This window comes from Temnothorax nylanderi, unplaced genomic scaffold (genome assembly GCF_030848795.1).
Source record: "Temnothorax nylanderi isolate EJ_2023f unplaced genomic scaffold, tnyl_v1.0 TNYL_tig0019_pilon, whole genome shotgun sequence".
In the NCBI taxonomy this organism is placed as follows: Eukaryota; Metazoa; Arthropoda; class Insecta; order Hymenoptera; family Formicidae; genus Temnothorax; species Temnothorax nylanderi.
Window position 1 is genome coordinate 1,329,239 of NW_027249081.1, and position 18,865 is coordinate 1,348,103.

Sequence of the window (18,865 nt, forward strand, 5' to 3'; positions counted from 1 at the left end):
ATAAATAATATAAGGCAAGATGCAGTGAAATAAATAACAGAAACAAAGATATTTATAGACTTTAGAAAAACTGTTTGCAATAATCTTAAAAGGGTATACATTAACATTCATTGCAACTCTTGGAAATTCTAATTGCCTCAACAATAAGCAAGTTAAAAATGTTTATCTTTCTTTGTACAGATTATAATAAATTATTCTGGCGGAGAGATTTTAACTGATTTATACACGGAAAGAATTTTTTGTTATATTTTACCCTTAAATTTATTACACAAACTTGGGACAACTTGGCAACCAAGGAATTTTTAAATTATGCAGAGTTAGAAATCTTGTAGATAGTTCTATCCATTGAATCGATCACTGATTAAGTTAAAAAAAGTTTGATTAAAGTCGTTCGCCTAACACTCTAATGTTTAGACAAAGTTCCGATTCGAATAGAAAGTATTTAACTTTTCGGTAATCGATGTTACATTGTCTTTTAAGCAACATTCTTTAAACATTTCACAAATTTTCTTTTCCGTTTTTCCTCTTCGATATACAAAATATGTCAATTATAATGTAGGAGGAGGAAACAGCCGTATTTAAATTTGTAAATACATACGTATATCTAAATATATACAGGGTGATTTAAAAGGTTACTGCCAAACTTAAGGAGCGTATAGAGGGATCAAAATAGAACTTTTGATTAGGAATCTATGTTCTCCGAAGTAATCCTGAGTCAGTATAGACCTTTGAATGTATGGAAATCGAATAATATACCAATGAAATAATCGTAATTATCTACTCTTCTACTAGCTTTATTTTGTTTTTATTAAAGTTTTGTTAAGTTTTATTTTTGTTTTGTTAAATGTGTGTGTGTGTGTGTGTGTGTGTGTGTGTGCGTGTAGTGTATACATACATATATATATATGTACTAGCTGGTTACCCCGGCTTCGCCCCGGAGGACATATGTAAAAAGATACGCAAATAGACTCTTAAGATTTCAAGGAACATATTGGTATAAGTTTTTTCAAAATTGGTCCAATACTTTTCGAAATATAAAAGCAAACATACATACACACCTATTTATTTCGAGTATCATGTAAGTGAGGTTGGGATTGAATTTGGCGATGTTCGTTAAAGCGCTTCTTTTTTGAGAAAATTTGTACTTTTTGTAGAAATGTTTATGGTTGCTCTAACTTCCGCAAATTTTTAGATATCGATCTATTTCTAATTTTATTATATTTTTCAGTATTTGTGAGAAAAAATATATATAATATATAACGGCTTTCATATATATATATATATATTTTTTTTTTAAATAAATATTTTTGTAAATTGGACGACAATTTTGAAAATAAATTAATTTCTTCAAAAATTTTTAATTTACATCCCCAATAATAATTTTAGTTCTAGAAGACAATCAGGACGAACTTCTGATTTGAGCAGCAGTAAAATCTGAAAGGGAGCAAACAGCGAAGTTAGAAAATACTCAAGACGAAGTAAAAGATGTTGATTAAAAGTTCCATATAAAAAAAGTGTATTATCGAAAAAAAAGATTGAGAAAATGCAGAGTTAAAGTCAGAGAAAAAAAATTTTGTAAAAGATTCAATACTTACAAAATTTATTTCGTGGACTTTCTAAATTTTTGTGACTTTTTCTTCTCATTCTTATTTTTTTCAATATATTTATTTTCAGAATAATGCGCTTTTTGCGCTACAATAAACTTTGAATTTGATAAGAGCCTTTGGATTTAATGATAAATGATGAAAATCACGGTATGTAGGTACATCACATTTTATTTTAGCATTCTATGTATCGTTCATCTTGTTAAAAGAAACTACAATCTAAAAAAGTGTCATTATTATTATCGCTAGTCTATTTATTCTCATGAAGTAATAATGGATACATTATTAGCTGCTGTACTTTGCCATTATTAGAAATTTCAATATTTAATTAGTTATTATAAATTTTTACTGTTAAATACTTTTATCTAATTCGAGTTTCGAGAAAATACAAGCAGTAAGAATTGGTCTCGATGTCAACTTTTTCAGAAACACAAATAAAACCTTTTAACAGTTTTATGTTTTTTTTCTAACACAAGTGCATCGTATATTAGGTACGTTCATCGAAATAAATAATTCAACGTGGTTTCTCGACTCTTTACATGTGCATAAAATATATGTTTAATAAATGAATTTTAAGCCCAAACGAATTGTAATGCAGTGTAAGTAAACAAAATAAACTTGATGGTCGGAAATTTTTTGCAACGCTGCAAAACCACAAAATCTAATTTTTTTTATTTTGCTTGAATCATATATTTATTTGTGAAAATTGTGGAAGTATCGAGATGCCGGTGTTCGTGTAATAAGAATGATTCGCCATAGATTGCAGGTTTTACACCGAAATCTTCAAATCGGTATAGGACGGTAATTGCACGGCATAAGCAGGCTGATTGTTTTCGCTGACAAAGATTGCGCCATTCCCTCCTTTTTCGATCAGTTCCACGATAGCGATTGCTACGTGCTCAGGTCTGTTAAACGAAAGAAACACCATTATGTAAATCTATTAAAACTGCGCTTACGCATACATTAAGTATATGTGACGTAAGCTATTTTCAGTACTGCAGGCAGTGAATATCGAAACGCAGCCTATAAATTCTTCTTACGTATATCAATAATTTCTTTGATTAATATATAATCGAATTATAATATTTAAAAAAAACAGATTTTATTTATAATTTATTTTAAATATGTTTGCTAATTTTAATGCCTCGTCGAGTGCTTCTATTTTAACAACTTTGTTTTCTAACTTTTCTTTAAATTTTTGCCAATTGTTTATTTCTACGCTTGTTAAAAGTTGAATGTTTTTTTTTTTTAGTATTTCGTCTAAATGTTTTATTGTTGTAACTGTATTAATATTAAAGTTCTTGTTAAAGATTCGTACTTGTATGAGTGTTCTGTTATGTTTAAATATGGTTTGTGAGAAGATATCTACATTAATTTATAATTTAATTCATAATTTAGATTTAATTTTTTTATTTATAATGATTAATTTCTATGCAGATATTAATAATGTATGATTTCTGTATGTATTATTTTAAGATTTATTATAGTTTATTCTATTTTTTATAATTTTTTAGTACAAAAATAATTTTTATTGCATAACAAAACGAAACAGTATTTGCAACCTACGTTTGACTCTCCATCGTTGTCATCTCCTTAGCAGCGGTCTCGTCGTCGAGGAGATCCATCGCGTAGACTTTGCTTGACATGTATTTCGAAGCCATGCCAGTGGTAGTAAGACCAGGACATATTATCAATACTCGTACGCCTGTTTTCTCGTAGAAAGTCTGGAAGTATGCAAAAATATTAATAAGAAAGTCCGTAATACTTTAAACATCCTAGCATATAAGATAAGACGACGATAATATAGTTTAAATAACTTGTTATGAAATGACCAAGTAGATAGATTTAAAATTTGGAATATAGAACTGCATTTATTATTTATTTATCGAAATCGCATTTTTACCTGTAACGATGAAGTGAATCCGACGACGGCGAAACTCGTTCCGGCGTAAATCGGCGCGAGCGGATTGCCTTGCAAGCCGATTATAGAAGACATATTGACGATAATACCACCCTTTCCGCCCTTGTGCTTCCCCATATGATTCAGGCCTAATATCGTGCCACGTACAACCCCTTTCTGATTGTAAATACGATAAAACGATAAGAGCATTCGAAAGCAACGAATCTTCGGTAGGAATAACAAATTGATCCTTTGTTACTTACATAATTAATATCAACCATCGGCTCCCATTCCGCGTCGTTCATGATGCCAGCATTATTGATAACAATGTCCAGCGTGCCGAATGACTCTATTGTCTTTTCGAAACAAGCTGCACAAATTGTATATTAAGTGTATAAAGAAAGCTCTTGTTTGTCGAAAAAAATGTTTCACTAAAATTACTTAATTAATAAATTAATTAATAAATAAATTTAATTAGAAACACAATTTCTCTCCTTCTCTCTTTCCCGAAATACACTTGTTAGATCGATAGACTATTACGTATTTTGTAAATTAGAGTATAAATTTCAAGCCAAATAATTTTTTTCTATAATATGAATATTATTACATATTGCTCGATGACCTGACTAACAGATGATCAAAAGTGAAGACAAAATGTGCAATTTGTAATAACTGATGATAAGGTGCGGCTTATTGTACTGTAATACTACTTATTCATATCTCATAATTTTGTATAATACATATTTTTGATTGCACAGTTGATACGTTTAGCAATCGATTATTACGATTCCTACCCGTAAGTTCCTCGGCGTTCGCCACGTTTCCAACGAGGAAAATAGCATGATTCGCGCCGAATTCCTTCTCCAATTCCGCAACAGCATTTTCGCCGTTCAAATCGGGCAAATCTATGATTGCAACGGCCTGCAAAGCGCGCAATTATTAAGATAAAATGTATAATCCTCATTAAAATATCACTCATATTTCATTTATGCTCAAATTCGTTGCGTCTGCTTATTCGATTTTTATTAATGTCAAAAACATGCGATATACAGTAATTTGTAGAAAGTATTTATGAATTGTACCGCATTATTTCATGCACTTTGATTTTGTTGAATTACCTTTGCTCCGTTTCGAAGTAATTCTCGAGCGGTGCAATAGCCGATGCCGTTGGCTCCGCCGGTGATGAGCACAGTTTTCCCTTGAATCTCCATTATAAACACTTTATGTCGAGTGTTCGATATAATTTCAGAGAAAGAGAGAGAGAGAGAGTGCGAATGTCTTACTGACAGAGCAATCCTGTCCAGCACCGATTCGCAAATGAACTTGCCAGGTATTGCTAACGCGAGGAGCCGTGGACGTTGAAATTCGAGAAGTAGTATATGATAAAATATCAGATGCGGATAGGGATAGAAATCGGATAACGCGAGCTCGTTCTCGAGGTAAACAAGATCGGATTTGCGCATCTAGACGCGAGAAGCATGAGGAAAAAAAATCGCTCGATGTTACATAAGGAATGCATGAGAAATATAATCGAAACCGCTAAAAATATGAGAGAGACACAATTCATCCATTTCGTGTAAGATATCGTTATTAAGTCATTACCAAAAATCTAAAAATTTCATAGATTGTTCTATTATTACGTCTAAGTATCTGTGTAAAATTTCAGCACAATTCTCTTACTGGTTTAAAAGTTATTGTAATTAAGGATGTATTGGAGGTATTTCAAATATATTCAGAAAGTGCTGTAAATTGTTTCTAAATTAAATGAAAAATACTCTGTAAAATTTTGAAGTTATTTAAGAGTTATTTAAGTTTAAAGTTGATAAAATTAACATTATCCCTTATAGAGAATCGACACTATGCTGTAAATATCAATAAAATATAAATAAACCATTAAGATATTTCTTAAACTTTTTTTATGTGTAAAACATACATCATTGATATTGTATTTTAAGTTTCAAAATTTTTTGCCACAAAAAAATTTTTTTAATTGTTTAAACAATACTAATTATTTAAATAACAAAAAATCATACTTAAACTGTTAACGGTAATCCCTTCTAACATATAAAAAATTTTGAGTTGTTTGACATACATGCAAAGTCTTCAATCAAGAAAACAAAATTATACTATATATAGATATAGGTAAAACATCCTTAAGGCGGATAGGATTATCATCTCGGGTACATGAATTAGATCAAATTTATATAAATGAAATATATTATTTTCTTAATTATAATTATTGTGATACGTTTCCAACTAAATTGTAATTACTATTCCTTTTGCAATTAAAAAAAAATTCGAGAAAGGTAGGAGGAATAATTCCCGTAAAAGATACAGAGTTTTTCTTTCATTATAAAGATATACTTGTGAGAAAGAGAGAGAGAGAGAGAAATAAATCGCGCTGGTCCATTGATTTTATTAAAAGGCAATGCATTTTATTGGCGAGATTAGCAACATACATATCATGTAACGCATAACAAAAACGAAATCGCCACTGATCGTTTCACCGATGGAAAGCTACAATAAAGGATTACTCGAACGGGCGATATTATCCGAAAACAAAACTCCCTAACTAGCTGGACATCTGACCGATGTACCGATCCGAGCTTTGCAATTGCACATATGCATATGTGCAATTGGATGCAATATTGCACATCGAACAAATTGCCCCGTGATATTCCTAATACCTAATATCGAAAAAACGTGATCACGTTTAAGAGTGTCGTGCTTGCACTTAGGCTACAGATTCTAACTCTATCTCGCTACACCGTCTCTAATATTTTTGTCTCCCTCAAAATACTGTAGAAAAATTATGGACACGATTAGATATATATGGCTTCATTTGTGAAGTAATCGTCCGACGGAATTCGGTTTAATCACCGCATTCGCGGTTACAGGTGACTGATGCAGATAACTCTCGGAACATCTCGTGTCATCGAACTTCGAAGTGGAAATTGGCACAAATAAAATTCTCAATTTTTGTGATCAAACTCTTAAAATTTTAGATTGTCCATTCTCTTTAATAATTAACTTAATTTATTCAAACAACATATTTTTGTAAGACGAGCTAACTTTATCAGTCCGGTTACTCTAATATTTTTAATAACATTTATATTGATTCGTAGATATATTCAGTACGAAAATTATATCTGATCGTGTTTTACGCTTGCTTTTATTTAACTTATTATTTCACTTTCTTTTTAATTATATGCATTATTTTTCCTTCTTTAATATGTAATTAATAGATTTGCGAAATTTCGTGAAGGGTAGCTTTTGTCGATTCACAGAGTTACTTGCATTAGTCATTATAAGAAACGTATATGTAATCTTTCTCCCTTCTTTTTTGTACGGTTCGAGGGCGCAAAAATAAATGCTTATTTCTTTCATTCTATCTCTTTCATACGCTCTTCCCCCTTCTTCCTCGTACAAGCAATAAATACCAAGTGTGTGTCTCTATTATATTTGACCTGATGAAACGCGATTACATTACATGCAGCGTTATTAAACGGAATGGCGTTAAAGGAATCGTCTATATTTTATCGCGTTAGAAAAATGGAGTAAGTCACGCGACGGTTACGGAGTGCGGCAGGATCTAAATGACGTTGCGTTACAATTTTCGTCGGTGCAACATACAGGTTTCCGTACAACGCCCAGAAATCTATCCGGAGAATTTCCCTCGAGCGCGAAAATTCTTGGCTGACATGCGTTGTTGAGGCCTGTGCAAAACCGACGCGAACTCGTAACGCGGATGCGGGACGGAAGCGAAAGCCGTTGTTTTTTTTACATTGTTTTACATTGTTTTCCTTTGGCAATAAATGTTCCCACCGTCGCGACGCGTATCCCGCGTCGATCGTACGGCAGCTCTTTTTACTCTTTTCTTTGTTAAATATTGCGACTATATCTCTCGCGTAATTATCGAATCCGAGGACTCGCCGCATTCTGGTTTCGCGGGTTTCCGTTATAACGGTATGAAACGTATCAAAAGAATCGCCTTCTATCAAAAGTCGGAAGTGGATGATTAAAACTTTAAGAATCATGCATTAAAAAAGTTATTGTTAAAAGAGAATAAAAAACGCATTGGTCTTCCAAATATTTTGGTACGAAAGTACGAATAGCTATATACGTTTCGCTCGCGTTTCCGCCTTTTTGACGGCGCGCGACGGGATATATACCTCGATACAAATTACAGTTAATTGTGCGGTACGGCATAGATATATGCAGCGAAGCGAGGAAGAATCATTGCACACGCTCGCGGGACCCTCTTAGTGCTTCGTAAAGCTGATCTCGTGCGGCGGCTGGTCCTTCTCCACCATCCACACGCTTCCGCTCTTGCCGGTGCTCAGCACGTGCACCAACGCCTTCGCCACGTGTTCCGTCCTGCAGTATCGGGTGTCTTTTTTAAGTTGTCCCTACGTGCTAATTTTATTCTACATTTCTACGTTTGGATAAATTAGATACATAAAAATCTCGTTGTATAAGTTTTTAATTTTGAGGCTGATGCTCTGGACATCTGAAACGATGCCAGGGAACTCGGGAATACCAATTGCTTATTATTATTCATGTAATTAAGAAATAATTATAACAGTTATTTATTTACAGTTACGTGGAAATTATGTCAAGTCTCATACCTTTGAGGAATTGACGAAACTATATCCTTTTGCCAGGCATCTTCGTATCGAGCCAAAAGAAGCTTTCTGTTGACGTCACGTACCAATTTGGTATCTGTGGCACCCGGACAAAGTGCCATCACCTTAACGCCCGTCAAATCTACGTGATATTGATCCTTTGCAAGAATTAAGAAGAAAATTAGTACATCTATCTTCTTTATATAAGAGAATAATACGATCTGTATCAAATTTAGTAAGAGAAATGTTTAAATGTAAGTTATTAACTTAAAGTTAATAAGTTATTAAACTCTATTTTCTAAATCTGTAAATGTAAATTTTTTTATAAGTGTTTTTTTTAATTTCTGTAACTAATTGGAACCAATTGAAAAATTGATGACTCATATTTATCTATTATTTCAAGTTACTATCGATAGCATAAGATCGAGAAATAAAAAGGGATTTCTTACCCCAAAAGCCCTAGTGAAGCTGACAATAGCTGCTTTCGTCGCGGAATAAATTGGCACGCTGACGTAAGGGTTAATGCTGGTGTTGCTGCCAGTATTAATGACAACTCCACCCTGGCCACCCCTATCGGTACCCATAAATCGTTGAGCAAGCAAAGTGCCGCGTATTATTCCATTCTATAATTATATTTGCGGAGACATCAATTTTCGCTACACATATGTGTCATGAATATAAGGAAATATTACTTTACGATACACTTTGCATTTAATAAAGAAGCACAAACATAGAAATATGCCATGAGATATCGCCTTAATTAATTAAAAATAAATAAGACATCAAAAAGCAAGGAAATAAAAACTTGTCATAAATTTTTTAACGCATCAAAGATTAATTTTTGCAAATTATATTGGCTATGAAACATGCAAGAGCACATTGCAAGGTATTTATCGGATATTTTCTTACGAGATTAATGTCTACTTCAAGCTCCCAAAACCGGTCGTTCATGATACCAGCATTGTTGATAACGATATCAATATGACCGAATTCCGCGATCGTTGTCTGAAACGATTCTGCAAATTGAATTGCATCGTATGCTAAATTATAGTTGCATCACAAATGAAAACGATATACATACGTATGCGTTAGTCACTTATGCGGATAGAAATAAATCGATGATAGATTAGGATCAGAAATCGCGAGTTATCATACCTTCGAATTGCGGATAATCCGTGACGTCGCACTGCGAGAAGATTACGCGATCTTTGCCGTGTTTTGCGGCTAATGTTTCCACCAGTTTCTCTCCTTCTTCAGTGTTTATATCGCATATAGTCACCTGTATACAATCAAATATTGTTTTTTAAATAAATTTTACATCAATTATATATCGTAAAAATTATTCGAAAGATATTATTTTTTGTATATTTATGGATTAATTTAAATTAAAATGTTTATATGCACACTGAGAAAAAAATATTTAGATAAAAAAAATATTTATTTAGGTGTGTGGCTGCCAATAGCTTATTTACTTAATATAATACACATATTTATTTAGAATTATTTTTATTTAAATTAAGTAAAAATATCTAATTCTAAATAAATATGTGTATTATATTAAGTAAATAAGCTATTGGCAGCCACATCTAAATAAATATTTTTTTCTCAGTGCAAGAGATTCGTCGACGCTACTGGAAAATTAAATGGAAATTTTATAAAAGCAGAAAAAGTACATTTATTATCAGTAAAAGTATCGATTAAAATGTAATACTGTATAATATATAAAAGAATAATACGATCATTCCAATAAATATTTTAAGATATATAAAATATATAATGTAGTGTGATCATGTAACCATATATACGTCGCTGATATTAATGATGACATTTTATTTCCTAAAAACTCGAGGACGCGGCAAGTTTTTTCTCTGTCTGAAAGAAGTCTAAATATAAATCGGTTGTTATGAAAGAAAACGCGCGTGGAAGAATCTTTGAAATGTTTGTTTTGCGTGAAATTTCAACTCGTAAAATCGAAACAATTTTAATTTTTTCGTTGCTCGGAAAATCGAATAGTGGTATTATTAACTATTTTCTTTGGAAAGAAGGAATATTTTAACAATGCAACAAGTATACAAAGCTATAAAGAATTGTTAAATAAACGTTTTTTTCTTTTTAAATTATAATGTACCTTGGCACCCTGATTCAATAGTTCGATGGCATACGCTTTACCGATGCCGGATGCGGCTCCTGTTATTAGGGCAACTCGCCCTTTTATTTCCATTTTCCTTAGATTTTTATCTTCTCCCGTATAGTTATATCTGCAAATAGAAAATTTGACAAGAGAATAATATCCGAGTCTGTTTGAATAATGTTTTTAACTAATAGAAGGATCATAATATTGCGAAAAGAACTGTGCTTATTTAAAGTGTGCATATTTAAGTAAATTGAAGAATTTGGACGAAAATATTCGCATAAAATTATACATAGATACGAACACGTTTTAACTTAACGATATAAATGTTTATTAACATAGCCACGGACATTTTCGTTATTTTAATTGCTATACTTTGTCAGAATTAACACGCCAGAAACCCTACTAAATTTTTCAGCTTGTTTATTTAACTTTGACATTTACACCCTGTGCTTATTCATATACTTTTCGGAAGAAGACTTTTGTATACGAGGAGAGAACCAGAAGTAAAAAATAGCCGATCTATATACGCTGTGATCTTTTTTATTCTTTCTCTTCTATTCTATTCTTCGCACAATGCGATGGTTAATTCTTTACAATGCGTTATTAATTACTTTATCACTTCGCGCAATTGATCATGTAACTAAAGATACATATCATCATTCTAAGAGGACACAAGAGAAAGTGAAAATGGTTTCTCATAAAAATCTGAAATTCGAATTTCTTCACATTTAATCGTGCGCGTCTGTGCTTTTTTTAAAAATAAATCTCAACTCTTCGTTCCACAAGAGATTAATTCATCCCCGTGTATTCCAAGGGATTCGGAGGGGCACTCACGCGACGAGTGCACCATTCTTCCACCTGTCACTTTGATTAGTACGTCGGCATCAGCGAGGCAGCGAGATACCGATATTAACGATCGATAATTTAGTGCAATTCATACTTTTCACCCCGATATTACAAAACTTTTTGAATTCGACACGTCAGAATTCCAATACACCATTAAACATCCCCCTCGTACGCTCACAGTAAAAATTTGCTTGTTATACGTCGTTTGATTCTCTCCCTCCGTCCATCGTCGGGATTAAGTTCACTGACTCGTTCTCTTTTCCGAGTACCTTTTCGATTTCTCCACCTGTGCCGACGTTTCGCTACAGGGGTGCAACGAAGCTGGGCAAGTCGGAAGTTAGTAACCCGCGGTCACTCGGGACAGTGCTGCAGCGGTCCAGACGTCGCGTCTCTTCTCCGTTAAAAAAAAGAATCGACGGCGTCGAAGCAACCCCGGGAAGGTGTGGTTGGTGGCTGATGGTGTACTGGCTGACTGACGGTCGCGACGGTCGGAGTGCACACCCGGTATAGTCCGATATTGATTGGCGCGTCTGCGTGCCATGCGGGTGTGCGCGACGCCGGCCGGTGCGTGCCCTTCACGCACGTGCGTAAATGCCGTGTACGTACGTTTGCGATCCCTCGGTAGACTATCCGGCGGCCTTCGCCGTCGGTCCCGTGGCCCCTTTTATTTTTAGAATCGTCGCCGAAAAGGCGACCGCGCCCCGAAAGCGAAAGTTCGAAAGTCCTTTTCTTGAAAGATTGAACTTACAGCGCGAAATTTGCTTGATTTAAGGGGCGAAAATATATATATGTGTCATCTCGCGCGCTTAATACTTAATTTATACGTATATTGATTTTATAACTGTTGCGTTGTTGTGTTATTACGTTTATTCATTTTGGATTCCTTTAAAAGTTTCTTTAAAAATTAAAACAAATTTTCCTTAAAAATTCCTTTAATAATTAAAACATGTATACCTATGTATTTGGTTAGGATAAAAAATTTAGACAGTTTTGTGTGGGTGTCTAATACTAAAACTGTTAAACTTGCGTGTTAGAAAATTGTCACGTAAAATTATGATCAATGCTGTAATAATTATATATTGCAAAAAATGTGGCACAAAAAGAAGCTGATAAATATTTACGTGTGTTACGTTTTGTTTTTTAAGTTACGCAACCTACTTGGATATATCCTCCTGACTTAAAAAAAGAAAACCTTAAATAAACAGTTTCTTTTTTATTTTAAATTTTAGATGCAATGCATAAAACATTATGTATTAACATGCTTCTTGACGTACTGTCGTAGAAAACAGTTGAATATTGAAATGTTGTACCCATTACTTTGCATTCTTTTTGTGCAATACATAAAACATTAGATATTAACATACTTATTAAGTTATTCAAGATAATACTTATCGGTGCAATGTATCAGATGCAAATAATTGTTCGTCGAATACTGAAACCTTGCATTGATACTAAATTTTTATTTAATTTAATACCGATATTACGATATTACGATTTAATAAGCTGTTCTATTTTATACGGTTTAATGAATCGTTACATGAAAAATTACTGATCGAATAAATTAATTGATCAAATTAGGCGAAAATTATTATTTCTTTTGAATAAAATACATACGTATTTTGCAATGTATTTAATGTGTTTAACACAGACATATTTTTAGATTAAAAAAGTAAGGTATCAATTCGTTAAATTTTGACAAAAGAATATCATTAAGAAAATTTTAATCTTAATATAACTTAGTGTACAAATAGAAAGGGTAAACAGAATAATAAATAAATAAATTTGGACATTTTTAATTTTGTTTGATACCAAAAATGGTTTTAAGCTGTTTTTAACTATTATATTTAAAAATAGTTTTAGATATCGAGGAAAGAGAGAGAGAGAGAGAGAGAGAGAGAGAGAGAGAGAGAGAGAGAGAGAGAGAGAGAGAGAGAGAGAGAGAGAGAGTGTGTGTCTACTTATAAAGAGTGATTCACCGTTTTTTTTTAAACCTAATTAAAAATTTCCAGATTTATTTATTTATTGCTGCGAATGCAGAATTACATTAAAATCAGAATTTTCGAGCAAGATTTTCTTGTTAATAAACTCAATGCACACATAGAAAAATATCACTCTACAGCCAAGAAAAGCAATTATTTATTTTATTGCTTCCTCATAAAGGAAGCTTTGTTTTCGTAAATTTCGTATATGAACCTTTGATTGCGTATAAAGTTGGGTCTAGTCAACCAAATTTAAATGAATTATATATGAAACAGGGGTAGAAAAAACCAAAGAAAAGATTGTTTTTTGAGTTTTTGATGCCAATATGTTCAGAGTGTTGTAAAACGTCAAAATATCGCTTTAAAAAAAATGTCCGTATGTGTGTGTGTGTGTGTGTGTGTATGTGCACATTTGATGTTGTGGTTGCTCTAACTTTCGCAAATATTGAGATATCGGGCTGTTTTTTTTTTTAATCGATAGAGTATCATTCAAGGAAGGTTGGTATTGAATTTGGCGATAATCGGTAAAAAGGTTCTTTTTTAAAAAAATTTTGAATTTTTTTAGAAATACCCGTGGTTGCTCTAACTTTTGTAAATTTTGAAATATTGGACTATTTCTAATTTTATTATATTCTTCAGTCTTTTCTACCCCTATTTCATATATAATTCTTTAAAATTTGATTCATCAGTTTTCGTGTTAAACACATTTGAAATTTCGGAGAATTTGTACATACATAGAAACTTTATAAAGCTGGGTCTAATCAATAAAATTTTAAATAATTATATATAAAATAGGGGTATAAAGTTGCTAAGAATATAATAAAACTATAAATAGTCCGATATTTCAAAATTTGTCACACATATTTCACATATAAAAAAATTATAGACCTTTGATTGTGTATAAAAATGGATCTAATCACAAAGCTTCCTTTATGAGGAAGCCAAAACAAATAAATACTAATAATTATACATTGAATAAAATTCAAGCTTCCTCATATGAGGAAGCAATGTGCAAGTTTCTACTTGCACACTTTTTTTTATTTATTTTAAGTAATAGCTTTCTTCAATAGAGAATATTATCTTAATAATAGCTTTAAGATATACTTAGCACAAGTCTTAGAAAAGCTCATAATTTTGTGCTCAAAACAAGAATTTATTCTTCTTTCAAGAATATTATATACTTCTCTTCAGTAGACTGTATATAGTAAGTAATCCGAATTCTTGTATTAATTAAATATTCTTATTTAAAGTACACTAGACTTGCTAATATCTAGAATATGTTTTGAGTAAATGTGATGCTCGTGATGACTTTATGGCAGATTTGCGGATATATGAACTTATCAAATATTTAGAACAAGTAATATTTACTTGCGGGTAGTATATATTTTTCTGTGTGCACTGCATTAGATGGCCTTTCTAGATTACAGTTGTTGATCACAGTCGTTGGTTAATCACGGTCGCTGATTAATCACATCACTGTAATTTCACTGTGGAATTTTTTTCTATATGCAATCATGTCCTTAGAACCGATATGCCATTTATATTATTCATTCGCTTAATTGTTATGATCGTTTGCTCAAAACATATCACACGATATGGTTAAAAGTTGATACATTGAGCACAGTATCGCACAGTATCTCGTTTACAACGTCTTGATTATCAAGTTTTATTTTCAAGCTGCCCTTATTTTTTATAAAAATGTATACAAAGTTTAACTTACGATTTCATTCACTGATCTCTTGAGGAACATTACAAATTTTCTTGAATGCCGCTGAGCTCTAAATTTACACTATTAGAGAATGAAGACATTCACAATGCTGTCACCACGGATAACGAATCTCGCGCGAGGAGAGACCCCGACGAGTTGCACGACACACAGATCGAGAGGTCGAAGATCGCCAAACGAAAACAGTGGATTCTTCCATATCGGTTCAAGGAGGCTGTCAGACCAGCCGCAGATCCGCGTCATATCGATAAAGAGACATCTTGGCATTCTCAGCTTTTAGACTCGCGCATTTAACGCTTTTACTGTAGAAATATAAAATTCGCGAAAGGAAATTCGCATATCTTATTAAAGTAAAGAGTATTTTTATAAGTGAAGAAATATACTTGGAAGAGATTGACTGCTGAAAAAATTGGTGAAAAGATGCAGATCAAGGATAAACGAGTTATAGTTACTGGAGCAGCAAGTGGTGCGGGCCTGGCATTTAGCAGGGAGTTGCTACGAAATGGCGCTTTGGTATGTAACTTAATTATAATAAGATTGTATACAATATTAATATATAAATATATTAGTAGTAATTATGATATAATAATAATAAGAACATTTTATACATTCTTCTTTCAAAAATATTCATTAAACTCATCATGACGTTTCCACATGTTCCTATATCTTATTTCCTTTTTTAATAGCTATTTATTTTGTAAAGATTAATAGAGTGGTTGCTAGTCTTTTATTATGGCTTGGAAACAATTTTTTATCTCCGCTTATTGTTAGATGAAAAAACAAGAGTAGTTTATTCGGTAAATATTCGCTCGAATCTCTCAAATGTTTATTATATATTATATGTTGTATTATATTTTGCTTGTGTATTGGTATAATGTAACACATTATATTTTAATATAATCTAACATAAATAAATTTATATCAGATAATCTTATATTTAAAAAAACCGCTAATCTTATGTATGTAATAAAAATATTATATCAGAAATTATTTATTAGAAATACGAATAACTGCGTATCAATCAGAATATTTTGAGTTAATTAATGAATGATTTTTATCATCAGTAGCCGATATATATAGTTTTAAAGTAAATTTCAAATATCAAAAACTGTTATCATATTTAATATATTTATATGTAAATAATATGTATTCAGTTAAAAATAGATGTTCATCAGTTGAAAATGTACATATAATATTATTATGTATGAAAGAGATAAAGTAGCCATTTGTAAATCGAAGGAAAATTTTCCCATTGCTGATCATGAGAAATAATAATTCTGAAATAAATGTGAATTGTAAATTTTTATACAAATGATATGAATAAATATTTCTTCTAGATGATAGTTATGATCGATATACGGCAGTCTCTTGGAGAACAAGCTGTAGAGAGTTTAAATAACGAGTTTGGCCGCAAACGAGCTGTATTTCTCCACTGCGACGTGACGAATAATTCCGAATTTGACGGTAAATATATATATTACAAATCTATTTCATGTTAATTTGTATTTTATTAATGCACACATTAATAAGCAAACTTGAATGTTGCTTGCACAAATTAAATTGTAAAAGTCAGTTTACACTTAAGTTCACACTTATAATTTTTGCATCTGGTGGACAATTGTTCAAAGCCGAAAATATTAATTGTTACAGCCACGTTCAAAGAGGCGTTCAAGATTCTCGGCGGGCTGGATATTTTAATAAATAATGCAGGCGTAATAAATGAAACTGATTTTTCCGAAGCCATCGATGTTAATGTGGTAAGTTTTTATCAACTTCTTGTTTTAACTTTGTGTTATTATATTAATTTTTGAGAAAATATTGGTTACAAAAATCACCAAAATCCAAATTAAATATCAATCGAAGAAAAATGGAGCGTTGAGCCGTAACAAGGTGTTGGTGTTCGTATATTCTATACTTAAGTAAAGAAGTAACGAATTATAATGTACATACTGTACATATACAATACATATATTCCAACTTAATAGACTGCGCGCCGCAAAATTGTCGGACTTGAAACACAGCTATCTTGGAACATTAATACCCTTCCCTCCCCGGAATTAAATCAACACGAGTTAATTGTTTTTAAAAAACTGTAAAGAATTACCACCAAATTAAATATTTTCTAATAATAGGACATTCTATATGTGATTATAAAAATATTACAAACATGTAATCACGATCTCAAAAGCAAGCTTATATGAAGCGAGACTTAAATGTGGCTAATTGTGCCTTAATTGAAAATGAAATCGCATATGATAAGATAATTTTAGATAAAATAAGATGCCTGAATATTGATTCCACTATTGTAGACAGCTGTAATTCGTGGGACTCTTCTGGGGATTCAACAAATGCGAAAGGACTCCGGAGGCAAGGGTGGTGTCATCGTAAATATTTCGTCTATCGCCGGATTACGAGCTGTGTCTCAGCTCCCGGTGTATTCTGCTACGAAGCACGCCGTCGTTAGCTTCAGCCGTTCCTTTGCGGTAAGTATTTACATAAAAAAATATAATATATAATAGAATCTATGACAATTATAACGAATAACACAAAGAAATATTACCTAGTTTTAGAAAGGTTTTGAAGACCATAATAAAGTTTTAGAAATGTGATTAAATAATAATTATTTTTTTTCTTTCTTGACAACAAATTTTCTCTGACAATAAATTTCTGTTTTAAGCTTCTCCTTTAAATTAAAATTTCAATAATAATTTTATCTCTAATCTTACATAAATTGTACATAAAAGAGATGCCTGTGAGAAAGATCGTCAGATATTTTTTATTTACAGCAACCTTATCACTACCAGAGGACTAATGTAAAAATAATTGTTCTGTGTCCCGGTTTGGACGACGTATCAGTCTTGGAGGATTTACCGGAGGGTATTTCGAACGTTGATATTCTGCAGAATTACCGACCTCAGAGGTGAGACTGCTGCTAATTCATAATTGGCGTATTCTCGAAACTTGTATAAAACAAAAGTAAAATTTTGTTGCCAGGGTGGAAAGCGTAGCTCATGGATTGATATACGTAATTCGATGCGCGCAGAACGGCAGCGTGTGGATCAGCGAGGATGGAAAACCGGTTTACGAGGTGCAGCTTCCCGATACTTTGCCGCAGAAAACCGAAGTTAACGCGGAGGCCTAGCCGCTAATATGAAATCGACAGACAGATTCAATATGTCCATATAATGTCCATATGTTCACCGTGCAACAAATAATATTATCAAATCAACCTACCTTTTTTACAAAATATTTCGTTAGGTAAAATTTAGTGCTGATTAATAGAAATTGTAATGTGATATGAAATCTGTAATAAACTTTCCATATATTTCTGTTTTGTACATAATGGCATTTTTTAATTAAATGTACATTTATGTCCTTTTTAAAATGAAACGTGATAGAAAGCACAATAATATTTTTACAACAAATAGTTTATGTTAATTTTGTAGCTAAGTTGAGCGAGATATTAAATTTAAACTGAAGCTAGTTAAATGGCTCAATATTATATGTACAACTGAATATTTTAGTCTTTTTAGTCTTTGGATAAGTAGAAAATTAAAAATAATCTTTTACATCTCAAGTGATATGTAAAAAAAAACTCACGAAGTTAAATTTCTCTTCAAATTCATAATTTATGTTTTTGTATCTCGATCATGAAATTGTAAAATTAAAATTATTATTATATAATATGTCATAAAAATTAAATTTTTAAATAAGCTAGTATCGTACAGTCTCACGTGTCCAAGCCATATAAATAATAATTTCTAATAATTTATTCTTATAATATAAGTTTAATTATATTTTTATAAGTAAGCGTATTTTAAAAAGCTGTAAATCCTAAAAACTTATAAATAATTTTTTTAACTATACATTTCCAATGCATAGATGTTATTAAAAATGATATTTAAAAAATAATTTATTTATATTATATCTCTTCAGACCGCGCAAACGTAAATCCGTCGCACTGCGTAAAGAATAAGGAAATCACATTTAACAATGATGTCAATGTAGTAAATAATATCGCACATTATCAGTCAGTCGAACAATTATTAAC

General features: G+C 31.9%; 2 protein-coding genes across 2 annotated transcripts; one reads left to right on the plus strand and one right to left on the minus strand.

The window, feature by feature from the left end:
* Positions 1 to 1,757: 1,757 nt before the first annotated feature.
* On the minus strand, positions 1,758 to 14,968 carry LOC139768898 (uncharacterized). The gene is made up of 13 exons (XM_071699542.1): positions 14,809 to 14,968; positions 10,258 to 10,387; positions 9,285 to 9,408; positions 9,039 to 9,145; positions 8,579 to 8,752; positions 8,133 to 8,287; positions 7,770 to 7,881; positions 4,623 to 4,967; positions 4,299 to 4,425; positions 3,768 to 3,874; positions 3,508 to 3,681; positions 3,171 to 3,328; positions 1,758 to 2,509 (listed from the first exon to the last, which is right to left on the minus strand). The coding sequence occupies exons 1-13, from the start codon at positions 14,814 to 14,816 to the stop codon at positions 2,374 to 2,376; spliced, it is 1,857 nt and encodes a 618-aa protein (XP_071555643.1). The 5' UTR covers positions 14,817 to 14,968; the 3' UTR covers positions 1,758 to 2,373.
* A 56-nt stretch (positions 14,969 to 15,024) lies between these two features.
* On the plus strand, positions 15,025 to 18,157 carry LOC139769027 (15-hydroxyprostaglandin dehydrogenase [NAD(+)]-like). Its single transcript, XM_071699766.1, has 6 exons — positions 15,025 to 15,327; positions 16,152 to 16,278; positions 16,465 to 16,571; positions 17,124 to 17,297; positions 17,601 to 17,734; positions 17,809 to 18,157. The coding sequence occupies exons 1-6, from the start codon at positions 15,235 to 15,237 to the stop codon at positions 17,954 to 17,956; spliced, it is 783 nt and encodes a 260-aa protein (XP_071555867.1). The 5' UTR covers positions 15,025 to 15,234; the 3' UTR covers positions 17,957 to 18,157.
* Positions 18,158 to 18,865: the final 708 nt, after the last annotated feature.

Coding starts and splice junctions, on each gene's coding strand:
- LOC139768898 (XM_071699542.1), bottom strand. Junction 9,146..9,284: donor GGATTATCCGCAATTCGAAG/GTATGATAACTC, acceptor TTCAATTTGCAG/AATCGTTTCAGACAACGATC. Junction 8,288..8,578: donor GCTTCACTAGGGCTTTTGGG/GTAAGAAATCCC, acceptor ATTCTTGCAAAG/GATCAATATCACGTAGATTT.
- LOC139769027 (XM_071699766.1), top strand. CDS start 15,235: ATGCAGATCAAGGATAAACGAGTTATAGTTACTGGAGCAGCAAGTGGT. Junction 16,572..17,123: donor AAGCCATCGATGTTAATGTG/GTAAGTTTTTAT, acceptor CCACTATTGTAG/ACAGCTGTAATTCGTGGGAC. Junction 17,735..17,808: donor CAGAATTACCGACCTCAGAG/GTGAGACTGCTG, acceptor TTTTGTTGCCAG/GGTGGAAAGCGTAGCTCATG.